Source organism: Sciurus carolinensis, chromosome 2 (assembly GCF_902686445.1).
Source record: "Sciurus carolinensis chromosome 2, mSciCar1.2, whole genome shotgun sequence".
In the NCBI taxonomy this organism is placed as follows: Eukaryota; Metazoa; Chordata; class Mammalia; order Rodentia; family Sciuridae; genus Sciurus; species Sciurus carolinensis.
The window spans coordinates 7,906,166-7,925,508 of record NC_062214.1 but is presented as its reverse complement, the minus strand read 5'-3'; the positions used below and the strand labels follow the sequence as shown (position 1 = coordinate 7,925,508).

The 19,343-nt window shown below is 51.6% G+C and overlaps 1 protein-coding gene across 1 annotated transcript in view; it reads right to left on the bottom strand.

Annotated features, from left to right (window-relative positions):
- Positions 1-861: 861 nt before the first annotated feature.
- Bcas1 (brain enriched myelin associated protein 1) overlaps positions 862-19,343 on the bottom strand; it is an 89,920-nt gene continuing 71,438 nt past the window's right edge. The window contains 3 exon segments of the mRNA XM_047539181.1: positions 862-2,012; positions 8,712-8,975; positions 13,922-13,987. Of these exon segments, the coding sequence (XP_047395137.1) occupies positions 1,938-2,012; positions 8,712-8,975; positions 13,922-13,987 (405 nt within the window). The 3' untranslated portion in view covers positions 862-1,937.

Sequence of the window (19,343 nt, the reverse complement as noted above, 5' to 3'; positions counted from 1 at the left end):
GCTGGCGGTGCCTCGGCAAACCCTCCACTCAAGTCCGGGTGCTGGGAGAGACGTGGCTTGGGGACACAGCTCTAGAAGCTGGTTTGCCAAAGACCCTGGCCCGGCTGCTCTGGTCCCTGTCAGGAGAGCACGTTCAAGGCTCCGTTTCAAGGCATGGGATGGACCTGGAGGGCCCGGGAGCGCGTGTGGATGTGTGTGCGCTGGGTGTGCACTGGGTGTGGGTGTGAGCTGTGCGTGCCTGCGATGCTCCGTCCTGCACGTTTCTGCTTGTAAACACGCACGGGCAGAGGTGGGCATAAACACGTTTCTGAACATGTCACTGCAGTGGACACTGCCCACGCACACGTCCTCTGGCTGCCTGGGGTCCCATCTCTCAGCTGGATGGGAGCAGCTCGCGACCCGCCACCTCCCAGGACAGCGGGGGTTCACCTCCAGGGCACAGGCCTGGCCTCCTGCCTGAGGCTGGAATGAACCGAGGCCATTCGCCGGCCAGCTGAGACCAGCCCTTCTCTCTTCTCTCATCCCCTTTCCCTCTGCCCACCCTGTGCACCACAAAGCATTTGAACCCCTGTCTTGAGCTCTGCTCCCAGTAACCCGGCCTAAGACAGCATTTTTACATATGTGCACTGTGCACACGCTAATATACACATGCACGTGTGTGTGTGTGTGCGCGCATGCTCTGTGTGCCCCCATACACAGGGAAATCCAGGAGCACCAGAGGGGAGAGAATTATCTTCCAAAGATTCCAGAAGGATCTTCCAAAGAGGAAGTACATTGATTTCACACTGGGGAAGGTCAAGCCCCGTCCAACAGAGTAGGAGCGCCCTGCTTTAAAAGCTGAACATCAAAGGATACTTGAGAAATAAATGAATTTTTTTATTAAATCAGAAAAACAAAGATACAGTATACATGACTGTCCGTCAATATATGCTGCTTTGAATTACATTGTAACAGACTCATCGTCCTATGTCGTCTTCTGTACAAGGATTAAAAAAAAAAAAAAAAACCTCAGGTATTTGAGTACCCTTCTGTAAATTTTTATTAACTGGGGTTACGGGGAGGGTTTTATGAGAGCACATCCCGAGAACATTAGGAAATTACAGACAGACTTGAGATAAGCGTCAGACGGAACAGATGAAGCAAGCCCCCCAGCCATCTGAGAGACATTAATAATGTAAGCTTGCGGAGACCAGATCCTTGTTAGGGACGCAGGATGCAGAATAAAAAGGGAGACCTTGGCGCCCCCTTGTGTTGCAAGACAAACGTGCAACCTCATGTATTTTTGTTTTCTGAAGCTGTGATCCTTTTCCTTGTCCCTGAGCCTAAAGAACAATTGTCCCAAATCATTTCAAGCCCTCTCCAGTCAATCGTTTCCCTCCCGTCAATAACTCTCAAGGACCCTATTTGAAAACCCACTCTTAGTCATTCCTTTCTCATACCCCACACATTCCATTTCAGGAAATTGGCAACCGCCCAACACACAGTCGGTGTTCTCCCTCCCTCGAGTGTGAACTTAAATAAATGGATTTTCCTCTCCCCTCTTCAAACTTGGAGGATGAGCATGTGTTTGCTACAATGCTATTTTTTTTTTCTCCTCGCAGGCAATTTTCTTCTGGACTTCCCAGTCATGCCATCTTTCATAACTTAACCAAGGCATCCTCACCTCCTCCCTGCCCTGCTTGGCACCCGACGCTGCTGACCTAAGGATTCAACCTGCGAGCCCATCCTTACAGTGATTTGCTAGGAAAGACTGGACCAGAGAGAGAAATAATACACCTCAATATACAACAGCTCAGGCTAATTTGTAGGCAGAATTTCATTGGATGGCCATGAGAAGGGAAAAAAAATCTATGTACAAAGTGTGTTTGGGGAGGAGATGGGGTGGGGAGAAAGCATCCTGGTGGTGGGAGACCCTGGTGGGGACCATGGTGATGTGTTTACTTGGATTTGCCAACTGGTCCGATGGATACCGGGTCTGTCTGCACTTGAGCATCTGACATCCGCTTTGGTCCCTGGAAAAGAAACAAAGAAGGTATAGCCCACTGAAGATGTGTGATAGCAACAGCAAAAGTCACTGTTTACTGAGCACTTACTCTGTGCTAGGTGCTGTGCTAAGTGAATGTATCTGAGTCCTGAGTGGTGGTGGAAGAATGGTCTCCATTCAGATGTCCAGGTTCACTGACCAGCGATATTACTTTCTAGCTTTGCCAGATCTTGTATATATTACTTAATGGGAATGATAAAACTTATCCCAGAGGCTCGTTCCCAACACAAAGCGAGTTCATACTTATAATGCAGTTAGAACAGCTCCTGGGGTGTAGACCCCCCAATCCTAGCCCACTTTGGCCACCCCTTGGCAATCACTGTCTGGCACATCACCCTTTTATTCACTCATGAGGTGACCCTGTTTTATTCTCTCCCAGAACACGTCACCATCCGAAGTGAGCTTCTTATCTGTCTTATCAGTCTCACATCTGCCTCCTCACAGGGTACAAGCTCTGAGGGTTCTGTCTGCTGAGTCCTTGGTGCCTGGCAAGAACCTGGCACATAGTGGGTGCTCCTTAATGTTGAACGCTGAGAGGGAGCTGCCTTCAAGACTGTGGTTATTGTTGGTCTACCTGTTCTGTCCGGTAAAACTTACAAAATTAGCACTTTCTCTATATAGTGCTATGAGCGTGGACCAACACCGATCAGGTCACGTTTGCATCACCCAGACCAACACGTCACTTGCTCCACCCCATCTGGTGCTCTTTGCAGTTAAGCCCTACCCAGTCCAGACCCACCCCAGACCCCAGCAGCCACCCATCTGGTTCCCCTTCCAGAGTTGTGCCTCTTCCTGATGTCATGTCAAGGAACCTTGGAGTACACAGCCTTTGAACCTGGTTACTTTCACATGTCACGATGGATCTGAGGTTCACACAGGCTGGGCAAGATCAGAGGCACCAGCATTGTTGGTCCAAAGTGGAGCGCAGTATAACCCCGGAGTGCATATGTAGTAAAGCACGTGGATAGTAAGTAGGGAGGAGTGCAACGCAGCAAAGACTGCATGGCGTATGTAGGTGGGGGAGGTAGTGTAATGAACCAGACAGTGCAACACAGGTGCCGTAGATTACATGGTATATGTGGAAAATATTCAGTAAACACGGAATACACATGTAGCATAGCCTATTGTACTAAAGATAGCATAATGCAGCGTAGTGTTATAGCACATTATGTAAATGGCAGTATTGCCGTGTACATGTAGCATAGCGTCACGTATAGAGTACAGGACAATGTTGGTTAGGGTGGTGGAATACACTGTCACAGGAGCGTATGATCCAGCCTGTGCACAGTGCTGTGTGGTTGGATGTGGTCGACGCTGTATAACAGAGGGTTGTATAATCCACAGTGCAGTGTGGAGACTTCTAATGCACCCATCAGTACGTTATCTCATGTCATCTTCCTGCTGACCCTGTGACGTCAGTACTACTAGCCTCCTTGAATAGGTACCTGAAACTCAAGGCACCAACTTGCCCCAGGCCCCACAGCCACTGAGAGGGACAGCTAGGTCCTAAGCCGGGAGCCAGCTGCGCCCGGTGCACCTCCCTGGTGTCCTGGAACGCACACTCTTCTCTGTCAAAGCTTCCTCCTCAGGAGTCCCGTGACCTCAGGTCCCAATGGGCTGAACACAGCAAATTCAGGTGGCCCAGTGGACTCTGACAAGAAAATGTTCTCTTATTTTAAAATTAAGTTTGACATTTAAAACTTAAGTGCTTTCATACACATGGCTGGTGGTGGTGCTGTTTAAATGGGCACTTGCTCTTTGGGTTGTGGAAGACCCCATGGGGCCAGCTCCCTCCTGCCCTGTTCCCCTTTGCCTCCGGGGCTTGGCCTTTGGATGTCAGAGTCACATATGTCTTGCTTTGTGTATCAGGAGTGCACGTCACCATTTACAATGCCAAAGCCACTCTCTCTTTTGTCCGCTCACCAACATGATGAGGTGGGCGGCCACCTCTAACCCCATTTGACTGATGAGGAAACTGAGGCTCCAAGAAGACCCGGGACTGGACTGTGGAAGACGGCCAGGCTGCCCTGACCGGAAACCTGGACCTCAGCTCACCTCTCCCGGGCACAATCCTGCTCACCGTCCACTCTTTCCAGCCCTCCATCCCAAGCTCCTCACAGTGCAGAGCTGATGGGCATAAGCCTTGGGCCAGGCCCGGTGGAGAGACTGTCCTCCCAGGCCAGTCTCCTGTGCATCTGCTATACCTGCAGGTCACACTGCACACAATTCCAGAACTCTGGGGACCTGGGAATATGAGAAAGGCAGGGAGAACTGGAAGCCGGTGGGCGTGGGGGATGTGGGATCCAATCTTCCACCAATCAGAGTAGCTCACTTGGATCAGGGGTGTGTGTGTGTTTGTGTGTGTGTGTGTGTGTGTGTGTGTGTGTGTGTGTGTCCCTGTGCACCAAAAGGAAAGGAAATACAAGCAGAGGTGCCATCTGAGCCCTCAGGGCTTCCTTCCAGCTCCTTCCTGACTTGGTGACATCAGCTTGGCGGTCCCGGGTGAGAATCCCAGCCGCTGGAGGCGCAAGGAGAAGAACACGTGGGGCAGAAGCGAGGAGGGCCTGGCGGGCACGAGGTCTAAGGCAGGGCCGCCAGGAGCTCATTTCCTCTGGCGACAGGGGCTGCAGGCGCCCTGCAGGTGCCAGTCCTGGCAGCCAGCCCGCCCTTCTCAGGGAGGGACCAGGAACCCGGGGGATGCACCAGCTCAAAAGTCTGGGAGGTCTGATCTTCGGAGAGCGGCGGCAATCCCTTCCTCCTTCCGCCACCACGGCTGCAGGTCTCCCGGCAATGGCCGGATGCAGGACCTGGGGTCTGGGAGGCAGGAGCTGAATCCCAGCTGCTCTGCCCCTAGAAGCCGTGGGACGCCCAGTAGAAGACACCACTTCTGGGCTGACTCATCCGAGGAGTGGGAATAAGTATTCCCACCGGGAGGGCATGTGGCCGTCATGGAGATGATGTCCACAGAGAAGCCAGGTGCCAAGCAGGGACCAGCGACTGTGACTCTAACGAGTGTCTCAGATGCGTCCACCTGGCCACCTCTGCAGGTGTCACCAGGTGGAACCGCCAGCAGCCTCCGGGCCCCCAAGGGCATGCTCTCCCGGCCTCTCCTCCTGGGGCTGCCCTTTCCAGCCACTCCTCGGCCTGGGCAGCGGTCTTCCCAGCCTGAACAGGTCCTGCTCTTCCTGCTCAGCACTCTGAGTAGCCTCCCCGTTTCCACGGGGCCCTGGCCACATTCTGTCCCCGCCCACTCTCTGTCTCACCTCCTGCTATCCACTGGGTCCGCAGCCACTCAGACCTCTGTCTCCTCTTCAAACACGTTGGGCTCCCAGAGCTCCACCCCACCCCAGGGGCTTTGCCATGGCTGTTGCTCCTCCAGGGACATCCCTGCTGGTCTGCTGTCTGACATCTTGACCCCTCCGGTGTCACCTCACCTCAGACATCATCTCTGCAGAGACATTTCTGGATCTAATTCAAAGTAGCACTCCCCTCACCCACACCAGACAAGCTCCTTGCCACCCTGCTCGCTTCCCTCAATGAGCTCACCACTGATTCTTCTTTTTCGGGGGACTGGGGTTTGAAGCCAGGGGGCTCTACCCCTGAGCTACATCCTCAACCTTGTCACTTCTTCCTTGGGGACAGGGCCTTGCTAAGTTGCTGAGTCTGGCCTTGAACTTGCCATCCTCCTGCCTCAGCCTCCTGAGCCGCTGGGATTACAGGTGGGTGCCACCGCCTGGCCACACTTACATTCTTGTCTGCTAGTTTGTTTTCCAATTTTGTTTAATTTGTAGAACACCATGGAAGAAGGAAGGAAGGGAGAGAGGGAGGAGGGAGAAAGGAAGGAAGGAATTTGAATAGTTTCAAAGTGTGAATCAAACCAGGAAGAACGCCAGGTCTCGGGGTCTCCATGGAGAAGTGGACACTTCAAAACATGCAAGAAGAACCCCTCACTGTGCTAAAGCTGAGGATGGCATTCCATTAAAGGGTAACGGATTCAAGTGACTTATTCTATTTTGGGCAGACTATTTTAATACCTTTTGTATTTTCACCTTACCAGCTCATCCCTCTTTTTCCTGGGTGCCCGGGATGGGCTCAGTCCTTGGTCTAGTTGAGTGGGATCCAGCCATGACCCCAAAAGATGGAACCCTGCTGTTGAGAGCTGAGGCCTGGTGGTGGAGGCGGTGGGGGGGTTCATTTTATGGGGAGATTGAAATAAGCAAATCCAAAATACCTTCCCCCCTAGTCTGCCTAAAATTGCAAACAGTGCAAGGGAATTCTGCATCAGCAGCCATTGCCCCCACAGCCAGGGGACCCAACTGTGCATTTATTTCCTGTTAAATTAAATAAACAGGAGGTTTTTAGCCTGAGGCTACCTCCTTACTTTAAGTTTCAATGTGACAAGCCACAGCCTCGCTTAGTGCACAAACAAACCAAAACCTACTTGGGAGTGTAATTTATAAATAACGAGGAGCCGGGTTTCTGCCAATCAGCAGCAGCTGAGCTTGGCAGGTGCGGGCTGTCAGCTAGGCCCATCCCCCCAAGGAAGGTAAGTGCCTCCTCAGGCCATGCGGGATGGGACGAGGTGTCCCTGTGGCCAACAGGCCAACGGGCGATGTCGCACTCTGCCCCTACGTCAGGTCTGTGAGGTCGCTGCTCACGCCACGAGAGGAGATCTGGGGACCTCTTCTGGTTCTAATACTGCCTGACGTGTGGGTTGTTCTTTGCTCAAATAAACTCTCTTTACTTTAATTGATACCGTTTTTCTGTTAACACCCCCAGGATGGTATGACGTAAAAGGGGTACGCTGACAACACATTCGTGCCCCTGTACGGTCATTCCAGGAACGTGTGCCCGGAGCACCTGCCACCTGCAGGACATCGGGCAGCACAGAGGAGGAGCTGGAGGGGGAGGCGCCGATGTGCAACTTTGCGTGGGGCAGTCTGACCACCGGGCTTTGCAGCTGGAGACCCAGCACAATGGGCCAAGAAGCCCAGAGCGAGGAGACACCTTTGAAATTTGGGAAATGACTGGGCAGATGGTCTTGGGAGGGTGTGAGGGAGGAGACCGGATGTGGGCTGCAGGGAGCAGGGAAGGAGGAAGGGGCCCCGGCGAGCGGGGTGAGGCAAGGTCCACCAGTGTTCCAGTTTTGTGGGGTCTGACCCACGTCCCCACACAAGGACCAAGTAATTTAGCCTGCAGACATGGCGACATCCACTACCGAGCTCCTGATTTGTGCCGGGCTCTGGGCCATTCGGTTCCCACAGGAGCATCAGGAGGACCGTGGCTGTTATCATGAGCCCCGTTTCACAGGTGGAGAGCTCAGTCTGCAAGCGGGAGGCGGTTCAACCGAGCTCACGTGCAGGACCTAGTGGGAACGGGACTTCGGCCCAGTGGCCGGCACTGACGTCCAAACACAGGCTCTTGGCTAGTCCTCCTTCTGACCACTGTCCTGAGCTGCTGGGTCAAAACAAGGCTCCCCCACCTTGGCCCTGTGGACACTCTGGGCTGGTCCCTTCTCTGTTGTGGGGACTGTCCTGTGCCCTGTCGTTCACTTAGCCATGCTCCTGGTCACCGCTGACAACATCTCAGAGGACTAACTCCCAGTCAAAAACTTGTTTCTGAGCACTGGCAAATGTCCCCTGGGGACCAAATTGTTCCTGGTTAAGGACCCTTGGATTCGGTCCCCCTCCCCACAGCCAGGGCTTCTGTGGATAAGGAGCGAGCACAGGTTACCTCGTGGATCTCTGGCCGAAGACACATGGACCCAAAAAAGAGGAAGTTGGCTGTGGACTCAGAGGCACCAGGTCCCCACCCAATGCCATAGCTTGGCAGGGACGGGTCCCCCAGAACCCTGCACGGGGAAGGGGAGCTCCTTTCTGAGGAGCTGGAGCCCAGAACGGAGACAGATACTCCAGCAAGATCACCCCGCGGCCGGCGACCTTCACGCAGCCCCCTTGTGACCGACAGCTTCTTTTTGTTCCCAGAAGGGCTTTGCCTGAGGAGCAGGGAGAGCTGGGCTCACATTGCCAGGCAGCCTCAAATCTTGGTTCTTAATATCGCCCCAAACTGGGGTCCCCCTGCACACTCGAGGGTACAGGCACGGGATAGTGAGAGGATGACATTCACCACGGAACCTTAAACCTAGGGCCCGAGATGTGGGTCCTGACAAGCTCCCCAGAGGTGCTGCTCTGGGACCCACGCTCAGGGCAGGGGCGAGAGCGCACCCACCTAACTCCATGCTAGCGGTCACTGACGACCCCTGCTATCTATGGAATGGCACGGGTAAGAATGAATGAAGGGTCCACACACCAGCGCACTGTGCGTCCCCCCACCTAGGACGAGCCGTGTCCCCAGGCCACCCTGGCCTGCTTTCCCGGCTGAGGCGAGGGCCCGCCTGAGATGGAAACTGCCGGCAGAACCGCCCTGTCCCTCCTCTCAAACCCGAGACCAGCCCCCCATTCAGCCTCCCGTCATGGGCCACCTCCGCGCTCCCCGCCACCATACTCAGCACCTGGCGACCCATCCTTCCTGCACCTGTGACCCTGAACGCTGACACAGCCACGGCCATGCCTCTTTCTGCTCCAGAAGTCCAGCCAGCCCGCCCTGCAGAGGGATGGAACCACATCCCCTGCCCCAGAGTTTAAAAGAGGGAAAACGATCCACCTACCAGACCCTTAAGGAAGCCCCCCAGGGACTGCCGCGGCTTCTCGGGTCTCTTCTGCGACTTGCCCCCGTTCTGCAGCAAGTTCATGTCGGCCGGGGCCTGCGCCGGGCCCTGGGCTGGTTCTTTGGCCTCCTGCTTGCTGTTCTTCTGCTTGCTGGTCTCGGCTGCTGGCCTCTTGTCCTTGGAGGAACCCTCCTTGCCCTTCTGGGCCGACCCCGAGGGCTCGGGCTCCGGGGGCGTGACGGGCTTCTCCGTGGAGTTGGAGGTCTACGGCAATTTCAGACAGAGCCCTTCTTAGTGACTGCAAGGCAGATCTCAGAAGCAGGGGAGGGAGTGTGGCAGAGCAGGATGTTCGAAGGTGGGGTGCACGGTCACAAGTGAAATGAAATCATGCGAGGCCAGGGGTGGGGGGACACCTGCGTATCCACTAATCCGTGAATGATTCTGTGCTTTCCCGGAAGCACTCCTCCCCCTTTGTTGGTACCAGAACTTGGATTTTCCTCAGGAAACCAGCTTTCTCCCTTATTTCATGTGGTCTAAGAAAACTAGTTCTACCCACGGGCAAGGGCATGTGACATGGGCCCGGCCAGTTGGAGCACCGTGTGGTTCAGGAGAGCCAAATTCGCAAAAGCTGAGCTGCTCTCAGGACTTTGGGAATCAAGAGAAAGGCACAGTCCCTTTCTATTGGATTTGAAGCTGTGAATACGTAAGCCTGAGGTCCAGAACCAACACCATTTCTAGGGTACATGTGCCTGGAAAGGAAATCAAGGCAAGAAAGCAGGGCTGAGGGAGGGAGAAAAAGACAAGGTGTTGATGGAATCATGTGTGACCCCTGGATCCAGCTGTTCCTGAAGCCCCCTTTGTGCTTAAACCAGCTTTGGGAAGGTTCTTCCCTGCTTACAGCCAGATGGACTTTCCCCCCCCGGGGATGCCCATTATTTTCTTTATGATCGTATCTACCTTAATTTTTGTTGCGAAATTGTCCTTTTGCTTCATGAAATGGTGGCAAAAGGAGATGACTGGCTTATTTTTAGCTTTGATGTACATTCTCCTATGCCACAACAAGAGATTCACAATTGCGTGTGGTTCCTACCGTCTAGAGGGACGAAGCTATAGAGTCTAGAAAAGGGTGGGCAAATTCCAGAATTCCAGATCAAAAACCAAAAAAAATTAGGAAATAGAAATCCTTCTCGAATAATTTCTTCAATGCAAATGGCTGCCAGGGCAATACAGATAATGGAAATGCAAAAAAATAAAAATAAAAGGGGTAGAATAGCCACATGGAGATATTATTTCCCCTGCTCTGCAAGCAACACGGGTCAAAGAAGTATTTCTCCAGTGTGAGAAAACACCCCAGTTCGAGGAACGCTGGTTTTGGTGGTGGGGAGACAAGCTGGAGCGGGGGCTGTGCTGAACTGGAAGTCCAGTGCCCTGGCCAAAGAGATCCCAGCGGGGAGGCCCTGGGTGGGCTTGTGGGTCTGCTGCTGTCAGATCTGCTGAATTTTCAATGGAACCTTGAAACTGAATCTTTTTAAAATGAAAAATACGTCCACTTTAAAATACTGACTTCAAAAGTTTTAAAGCCTTGGTCGCAGCAAACAAGAGGAGCCACTGAATACATGGTCACAACCTGATCCATCAAGTTATGCACTGTCCCCAGGAAAGAAGTCCCCTGACAGAGATGCAGCTTGGATTGAGAAGGTCGCAAGCCAAGAACTGTCATCTTGCTCCTGTGAACCCTGCACGCCAGTTAGATGAGCACCCCAGCCCTGAACGTGGCCTCAGGTGGCCACTCTCCAGGACACAGAAGCCCCTGGGGAAAAAGCAGGGAGGGCCAGCACCTGGGGAGCCGGGCTGCCCCCCCACGGCCTGCACACCCTGTCCCAGCCCGGTGGCCAGGCTGCAGCAGGTGCCGAGACGCAGATGTCTGTGTAGCAGGGACCTCAGAATGACACAGCACGTCCACCCGGTGCTCCTGAGAGGTCAGAAGCCAGTGGCCCTGTTCCAAGCCCTTAGTCCTTTCTGTTGGGCAGAAGAGATCAAGATCTAGGAAGGGCTAAGGCTCTGGTTCAGGGTCAGAGGGACCTGGTGTGGATATAGCTCCATCGCATCCTTGCTGTGACCTGGAATACATGGTCCCACCTCTCAGTGTCCTTGTCCGTATGAATATTAAAAGAAAGACACCTTGAGGAGTGGCGAGGATCTGACTAGCCATGAGTGGAAGGCCTGTGTGACCCAGCGTCTAGACCAGGTGAAATGCCAGGACACAGATGGCCAGCGAGTCACCTTTGTCCGTCCTGGAACAAGGAGGTTCCAGGACAGGGAACTGACAGCTTTACAACCAGCAGAGTCCCAACCCGGTGGGGACAAGTGGGTCACACTGGTTTAGCATCCCCAGTGGTTACTCTGTTTTAAAAATTTATTTAATTTTATTTTTACAGACGGAATTTTGATTCTTTGTACACAAATGGGGTACAACTTTTCGTGTCTATGGTTGTACACGATGTAGATTCGTGTAGATGTACCATTTGTGTAAGGGCTACTCTTTTAAAAGGCCGTGTGGCTCTTGAGTGCCTTGTACAGAGGGAACACCTGTAAATAACTGTGACACGACAGAGGGTGCTCATGCCTCTCCCGCCTCTGCCCTGTCCCTTGCCCTTCTGCTCACCCTGCTCAGCCACAAGACCTCCTTTCCTCTCAGAACAGGGCTTTGCATTTCCTCCAACTTCTGCCCCGTCTGCTGCCAGGGTTTCCTGCCAAGTCTCATCTCCTGGGGGACGCGGCCTGGTCCCCTCTCCTGGAGCACAGCATTGCTTTTTTACACTCGCGGGGACTCAGGCCTTCGTTCACTTGATACTGCCTGTATCTGGGGAATGGACGCCTGGGGACCCATTCCAGTGCTGGGACAGAGTTGGTCTCCAACGCAATGTGTTGAATGAGTGGCTAGCAACTCACCCTCCAAATGCTTCCCAAGGATGGACCGTCCCAGGTCACCGTGGGGCAGGAGGTGGGAAGCACAAGGACCAAGAGGGAGCTTTAATAGCTGAGGTCCCTCCTCCACATGACTGCCCCTTCCCTGCCAGGCGTACAGTCCTTTGCAATGACCTAGGAACTAACTTCTGAGGACTGTAATAGACCGTCTCCTTGTCTATGCGGTCAGTTAAGAATCAACACCGTGCAAGGATTGCTTTGTCATCAAATGAAGAGATCGAAGCCTTTGCTTGGGTTTTGACTCTGTCTCCAAATGTACACGCATTTTCTCATCTGAGCTATCTGCTCCAACCTTTCCTGGAACCTCCTGGACCCCCGCAGAGCTGGCAGGAAGTCACGGGACAATGCTCAGGAGATTCTGGCTCTGGAGGCCCAACTGGCCAGAAGGGTCTGGGCTTCCACCCCTGAAAGCATCAACGAAGGTTTTACAACCTTAAAGGGGAGAATCACAAAGGAGCAGAGAACAGCTACTCCCACCCCCAAAACTAAACAAGCCTTTGTTACCTCCCAGTGAGCAAGCATCTGTCTAGTCTGGATTCAAGGTCCTGAAGACAGAGTTCTCAGAGGGACTCTCGAGGCCCTCGCAGGTGAGCCTGAGCGGATTGCCACAGACTGCGTTCCGTTTCTGTGTTTGGTTTGGTTTGGGGCTGGGGGCGGAAGCCATGCCCTGAAGCAGGCCCAGCACAAGCTCACCACTGAGCAACACTCCCAGCCCCCACCACAGTTTTAGAACCACCAGAAAAATTGGCCTAGTGGTTTCATGGAAGATTCCAGACCAAACACACAATCACATTTAAGGTTTTTTTTTTTTTTTTCTTTTGGAATAAGGTAAGTATCACGTTTCCGATGTGTAAACTTGGAAGTTTGGGTTCTAAGACTCTCTGTTTGCAGGGGGGTGTGTGTGTAGCGGTACATGAAAAAAGAAAAAGAAAAACAAGTGTGAAATATATGAAGAAAACCCCCGATTATTATGGGAATAGAAATACTAAAAGTGCTCTCAGCGGCGGGAGGGCAGGTCCCCACCAGCAGCACAAGGGTGAGAAAGCAGCAGCGGCTGCGGACTGAATGTGCGCATGGGTTCCAGTGCCGAAGCCCCAACTCCATGTGACTGTGTTTGGACTAAGGAAGTCGTTCAGGTTAAGCGAGGTCACAGGCTGGGGCTCTGATTCTCACGGATGAGCTAGAGACACCCGCGGGCTCTCCCTCCCTGCCCGGCCCTCTCCTCTTTCTGCAGCGTGAAGGCAGGGCACCGGGGCAGCCACCTGCAAGCCAGGAAAGGAGCCCTCCCCAGGGACCGAGCCCGCCGGCACTAGACCTGGGCCTTTCCAGTCCCCAGAGCTGCTGCCTGAGCCCCCAGCCTCTGGCCATGGCAGCTCTTCGTGGCGCCAGGTGCACCAGGACCGTTCTCAGGGCTGGGTGAGCGCTGACTCCTCTGAGTGCTACGCCCTGTGGGGTCTGCTTTACCAAGCTCCGAGCTCCGTTGTGGGTGAGGAGATTCAGACGCCGGGAGATTTGGTAAATGGTCAAACGTCACCTGCTAAAAAATGCCTGTGCCCGGATTGGAACCCGGGCAGTCTGCGTCTACACCTCAGGCTCTCAAGCATTTCGTTACCTAGCTAAAATTAACATGAGAGTATTGGTGACGTTTTTTCAGAGGTATATTTTTAAGTTAAAAGGAGGGTGCCGGTTGTAAAATAGGATGCTGTGCATGATCCCATTTTTTTTAAAGGAACACCTGAGATTGTAAAAATGTCACAGCTGTGTTTCTCTAGAACAGAGAAATCATGGAAACGAACTCTGTGACCCCATGTCTTTCACTCCCACGACGTGCCAAGCACCCTCCACGTGATGGGAAACAGAAGTGAACGCTTCGCAGATGTTCCATGAGTGGCGCGAAGGGGCAGGAGGGACAGGCGGCCAGCAGACCCACGGATCGCTGCAATTTGTGACTGGAGGGTGAGGCAGAAACACAGAGCGTGATGACTGGCAGGCTCGAAAGGCTCTTGGAAGGGGTGACACTTCTGCTGACTTGAAGGACCAGAAGGGATTTCCGTGTGCAGAGGGTCCGGGGCGGGTCTGCGGAGCCCAGCCCGACTCCTGGTGCACAAGGGGCGCCTCATTGGCAGCTGGTGCGCGAGTTGCTGTGAACTGCGCTGAGCAAGGCCGGGCAGAAGAGCACGCACCACTAACCCACCACCAAAACCAAGTTCAAGGTCACTTACTTGGCAGCCGGAGTCTTTCCCACTTATTTCTTCTGCGCGCGGGCTGCCTTCATCCCCCTTCACTGACTAAAATAACAAACAGACAAGGGCCTTTCAGCTCCTGCTTTCAACACCGCAAACCTGGGGGTCTCGAGCGAGTTCTGAAATGATGACCTTTGCCCTTCATTCTTGAGATTCAGATCAAGACAAATGGAAGGCCAATGGGAAACCCGAGAGTCTTAGGACACGTGGGTTTCCCTATGTGCAACCAGGGTCTGATGGGATCCGAGCTGTTGGCCTCCAAAGAGAACAACAGAAGCTCTCGAACCTGGGTCAGGTCATTCTGAGACAAGTAAACCATGGCAATACGAGTGCCAGAACCAGGAGGTGGTCGAACGTGTTGCAAGAAGGAATCCCCGAAGGAGCAACCCAACCATGGAACCTTCACTGGCACCACTGAGGTGGCGGGGTAACTAAAATAGAGATTCGAGTTAGCCTGAGCGTTCACTTTCCACCCTGCGGTGGCCCCTACAGCCAGTGGTGCCCACGACAAGGCTGGCCGGGGCCGAGTCCACAGCCCTGGTTCCTTAAACCCCAAGCTCTGAGCTAATTTTTCTAGAAGCATGGCTCCAGCACCTGCAGCATCAGCCTCACCTGGAGCTGTTTAGAAGTGCCAACTCTTGCCGCCCACTCCAGATGTATTGAATCAGAAACTCTGGGTCTAGGGCTTAGCCGTCTCACCAGCACCCCTTTGGTGCTGAATAATGCGGTAATTGGAGCATAGCACTGTAAGCTAATTGGCCACAACTGAATTCAAACCAGTCCTTGGGTCTGGAATTTTAACTGTGCATTTAGTAATGCCCTATTATGGATGCTAGATCAATCTGCTAAGGAATCATTCAGTTCTCACCAACAATACTGACTCAGGTCTTGTCCCTGAATATCTGGTCAGTGCTTAACATCTACCTCCTCCCAGTTGGCGAGGGAGGGCAGGGACGGGGTCTTAGGCACAGTGGGGCCAGGAAGACCTCCGATCGTACTCCTGTCACCCTGGCTGTGCTCTTAGTGGACACCAGGAATCCAAAATATACGCAAAAAGAAGAGTTGGAAACGTGGCAGACACTCAGATGCACCTGGACTGGGTAGCACCATGGCCTCCTCTGAGCTATGACTCTCGTATCTTCAAGCTAATGGCAGGATTACCTACGGAGGCTGACTTTTACCAGGTTCTAAGTACCAGGCATGGTGCTGAACGAGAGAACAACTTGCATCGTTCATTCATCACATCAGAACCTTAGGAGAGAGGAGCGACGATTTCCGTCCCTCAATTTCTAGGCAAAAATAAATAAATAAATAAATAAATAAATAAAGGAACCTCAGAGACACCTGGGGCCCTGGAACTAGCGGGGTAGAGACTGGGTTCACGCTCCATACTCGAAATCCTTCCCCTGTCACCGACCGCCAGCAGGCGCTGCTCAATCGACAATGGTAATGGGCATCTGCTGTCAGGTTGGTCACGCTAGCTTCAGCCACGCCTTCAGGGCTTGGACGAGAGGGAGCTGGTAAGCCTCACGGAAGGGCGCCTGTGGCACCAGCCCCTGCCCAAGGTCGACAGCACTCTTCTTGGGGCCGCTCTCCAGTTCAGGAGACGAGACCAGGACCGTCAACCGTGTGACAGTGAATGCGATCCTGTGTCTTTACCCAGAGCAACCCGGACAGAGCCGGGCGCAGGGCGGAAACCTGACGCGCCTCTGATTGCCGAGGGATGGAAGAAGTGGTGTCGGCCAGCTCCCCACGCTTTCCCTGGGGACAGCACTGTGGGATTCCCCGAGGAGCTTTTCATCCCGAAAGCAAATAAGAATCATTCTGTCCTCCATCTAGAATTTGGATGCGTGGACAGGGGAAGCGCTTTCCCGCGCTGGGCCTCCCCGTGTTCCGCCAGGCCCCGCCCTGCTGGAGAAGGTTTGGAAGAAGAAACGGCCTCTGCTGGCTGTTGCCCTCAGCCTTCCGCACACACGAGGGTTGGACGGTGGGGACTTCATGCCGCCTCTCGGAGTCCGGCTGCATCCTTAGGGTGCTGCCTACACGGACACATTCCTGGGTGTCCTCAGAATACGCCTGCATGTCCACCTTAGGTGGCCTCTGGGGAATTTTGAGTGGCAAAAAACCCCCCAAATAAATACACAGTTTTTCAAGCAAAAAACTGAATGGATGTCAGGAGGCAGGCACGGCCCTTCCCCCTCCTCTTGAAAATAGAGCTTCGCCCCCAAAGAGGGAGGGATTTTGGACTTCCCATCAGTTGTTTCAATTTGGTATTCGTTAGGTCCTGCACTGGTTTAAGGTTTCAATTTGCTCTCTTCCTCTCCCTCTCTTTGATGGTTCTTGGATGAGAGTTTGTCTTGAATCTAAATCATGCTAAGTTGGCAGCAATGAAAACAGACCTTCAGGCTGTCGGGAAGATCATGGCAAAGTTCAGCCTCTTTATGAGAAAAATAGGAGAAGCTGCCTCCAGCACTTCAGCAATTCCTCTCTGTTGCCCGTTTTGAGGCACAGAAACCTCCGTGTGGGCAAAGCGACCGGTGGCAGCGTTGTGACTCAGGGTCTTATTTAGTGCATCTGAAGTCATCTGTGGCCGTGATATTAACAGTCCCCAGCCCCCACCCTCCCTCTTCACCGCTCCTTCCTCACTCTTGGCAGAGCCTCTTTCAAAGACAACTCAGGGTAACCAGGTTGGGCTCAGCCACTGGAGGGGCCAAAAACACACAGGCTTATTTTTTCCAGCTGTCAAAAATAGCACAGTTACCGTTAAAGAGGCTAAAAGTCCTTCAGAGACCATTGAGCACTTTGAAGAACAGTTTGAAGGCTATTAAATTAATTTCCAAAATTTTCCAGTGTGACACTGTGCAACTTTCTTCCAGGGTTGTTTTGTCCCTGAGAATCCACAGGGAAGTGGCCTGTAGTTTCGAGAGGGAATCTAGCTGTGGCATCCAAGCCCTGCATATTAATGAAGTCACTTTTTATTTCTTTCACTGGGTCCTGCATTCGGACAGCTTGATAATGCCGAGGAATATCTGAACCATTTCCAATACACGGAGTTAGATATTAAAAATTCTAGCAGAAACATTTGGAAAGGGATGGAAATATATTTTGATGACAATTTAGTTCAACCAGAGCTGAGGTTTAGAAGAAGAAAAATTGGGATGAAATTTTAATGTACGATGAGAATATCAGCAATGCTCTTTACTAGATCAACCTCATTACCACAAATCCAAAGAACTAATCCAATTTCCAGGGTCCACAAGGGTTATGCGTCTGAGCTTTCCTCCCTCACCTTCCTGCCCTTGTTGGTAAGAGCAGTAACCCAACACAGGAAAACGATCTTTCCTCAGAAAACACCATGGACCGACACACAAAAGAAGCCTCATGTGCTGCCGAAGGCTGGGATGTAGCAGTGGCACTCGAGAAACGGCGAGTTCAGCGCTGAACCCTGTCAGTGCCTGGCGCTCATGGAGGCCGGTAGAGCCCCAGCACAGCGCTGCCTTGTGGTGGGCATGGGCGGGACAGGGGCGGTTGTTAGAGTTGTCAACTATGCTAGTAACCTAGGAGTGCCCAGCCACGGTAGTGGCCCTGAGAGGGTTGGAGTCGGTGGAAACAGGAATTGTCCAATAGTCGCTTCTTTCAGAAACCTGTTCTTAAAGAGCAATCAGTACTAACATTTTAATACTCCAGGAAAATCTGAGAGCAAAACCTTGACTAGAAGACTTCTGCTTTTTTGAATTATAGTTACCATCACAAACCATTTTTTTCCCTCCAGAGAGTAAATTTCAGCGGCCCTCAGCTTATTAGATGGCATGTAATCAATGAAGAGCTCTGATTCCTCGACTCTTTCCTCATTAGGGCCTTTGCTTGGCCCACTATCAAAGCTCATGGTCTTTCTCTGAGCCTGAGAATGTTAGATTTTCATATAAAACTAATGGTCCAAAGAAAGTGCCAAGAGGCGGATTAAATGAAATAATGTATGTGAAAATAGTTTGGAGGAGGAAGGCACTTTTCGAGTGCAGGGTGTTATTATATTGACAAATGATAAATCCAAAATCTATCCATTTCTGTCTACCACCTTTGTGGTTTCAAATCTGCCTACCTGGTTTGTGGATACATGAATACTGAACTCGGCCCACTCATTTTATAAAAATACACTAGTGCTTCAGATATTCAATTTCTTGACATACAGCTGAATTAATATGTATAAGAATCTTTTTCTATTTAGGGCATGACAGATGTGTTAGATGTTCCTTGCAATTATTTTGAAATCCTGTAGGAGCTGATAGGATTTTTGCAAAGTGGTACATCTACATGCATTGAATGCAATGTTAGGACTTCTATTACTGTTTTCATTTACTTGAAATACAGTTATTTGGAAAATGATATTCTATTTTTTATTTTCATGAGAGGTTAATTTCTGGAAAGAAAATGGCCTCTTTAGAAATGAATTGGGCAATGCCTTTATTTTGAAAAAAAAAATCAACTGAGAGTCAATTTGCCATGGGATACTAAAATGTGCTCTCTGAAAGAGACTGAGGAGAAACAGAGGCTAGGAAGTGGAAAATCAATGATCTGATGAATGGAGATATGGAACACAAAACAGAGGTTTTGCCATTCGATTTCTTTTCTATTAAATCTTTTTTAAAATCCATATGTTGCTAACAATATGTAAAATTAGTTTGGAAGCTTCACTTACGTGGCTCAAAACATTCTCCTGGAATCCTTAATCGTAGGCCAGCTACTGTCTTTATTTCAAACCTTTCCTAAAGCAGGAACATTTTTCTTTTTCCCTCCTCTGCATAAACCCAAAGACTTTAAATCAATTGGGAAGCCATGAATGTATTGCCAGAAAGCCAGCTTCCAGGAATCTCCCTGATGGGAATATTAATATGTGTATAAAAGTGCGTGTCTGAGGATCTTAGGAAGCAGCTGAGATCCTGTGTGTGCTGTGCTCAGAGCAAGCTCACTGATTGTGACGATGGAGTTAAAAATGTCTATTTTCTTCACGAGGCTTTATTCCCCTGAGGCCAGACACTGCACCTATCTATGCTCTCCCTTATGTCCCTAGTGCCTGGAAGAGTGTGGTCACCCAAAGATTCTTTGTTGAATGTCTTCCATGCATTTGATTAGTCACAATGGCAATATGATTTTCTAATGAAAACAAAACAGAAAAAAGACAATAATTAGGATATCTGGGATTCTAGGGGAAGTTCCAACAATCCAAACGTATGCTGCTTTCCCCCCTGTAACTCCCAGCTGTATCCAGAAAAGGAAGGCTTTTCACCCTCAATATTATGATGCGCTGCTTGAAGATCTCATTTGACATGCAGAGGAGTTGCCAGAGACAGACTCAATGTTCTTTTCTTTCTTGGTATCATGTGAAAATTGGTTTAAGAATCTC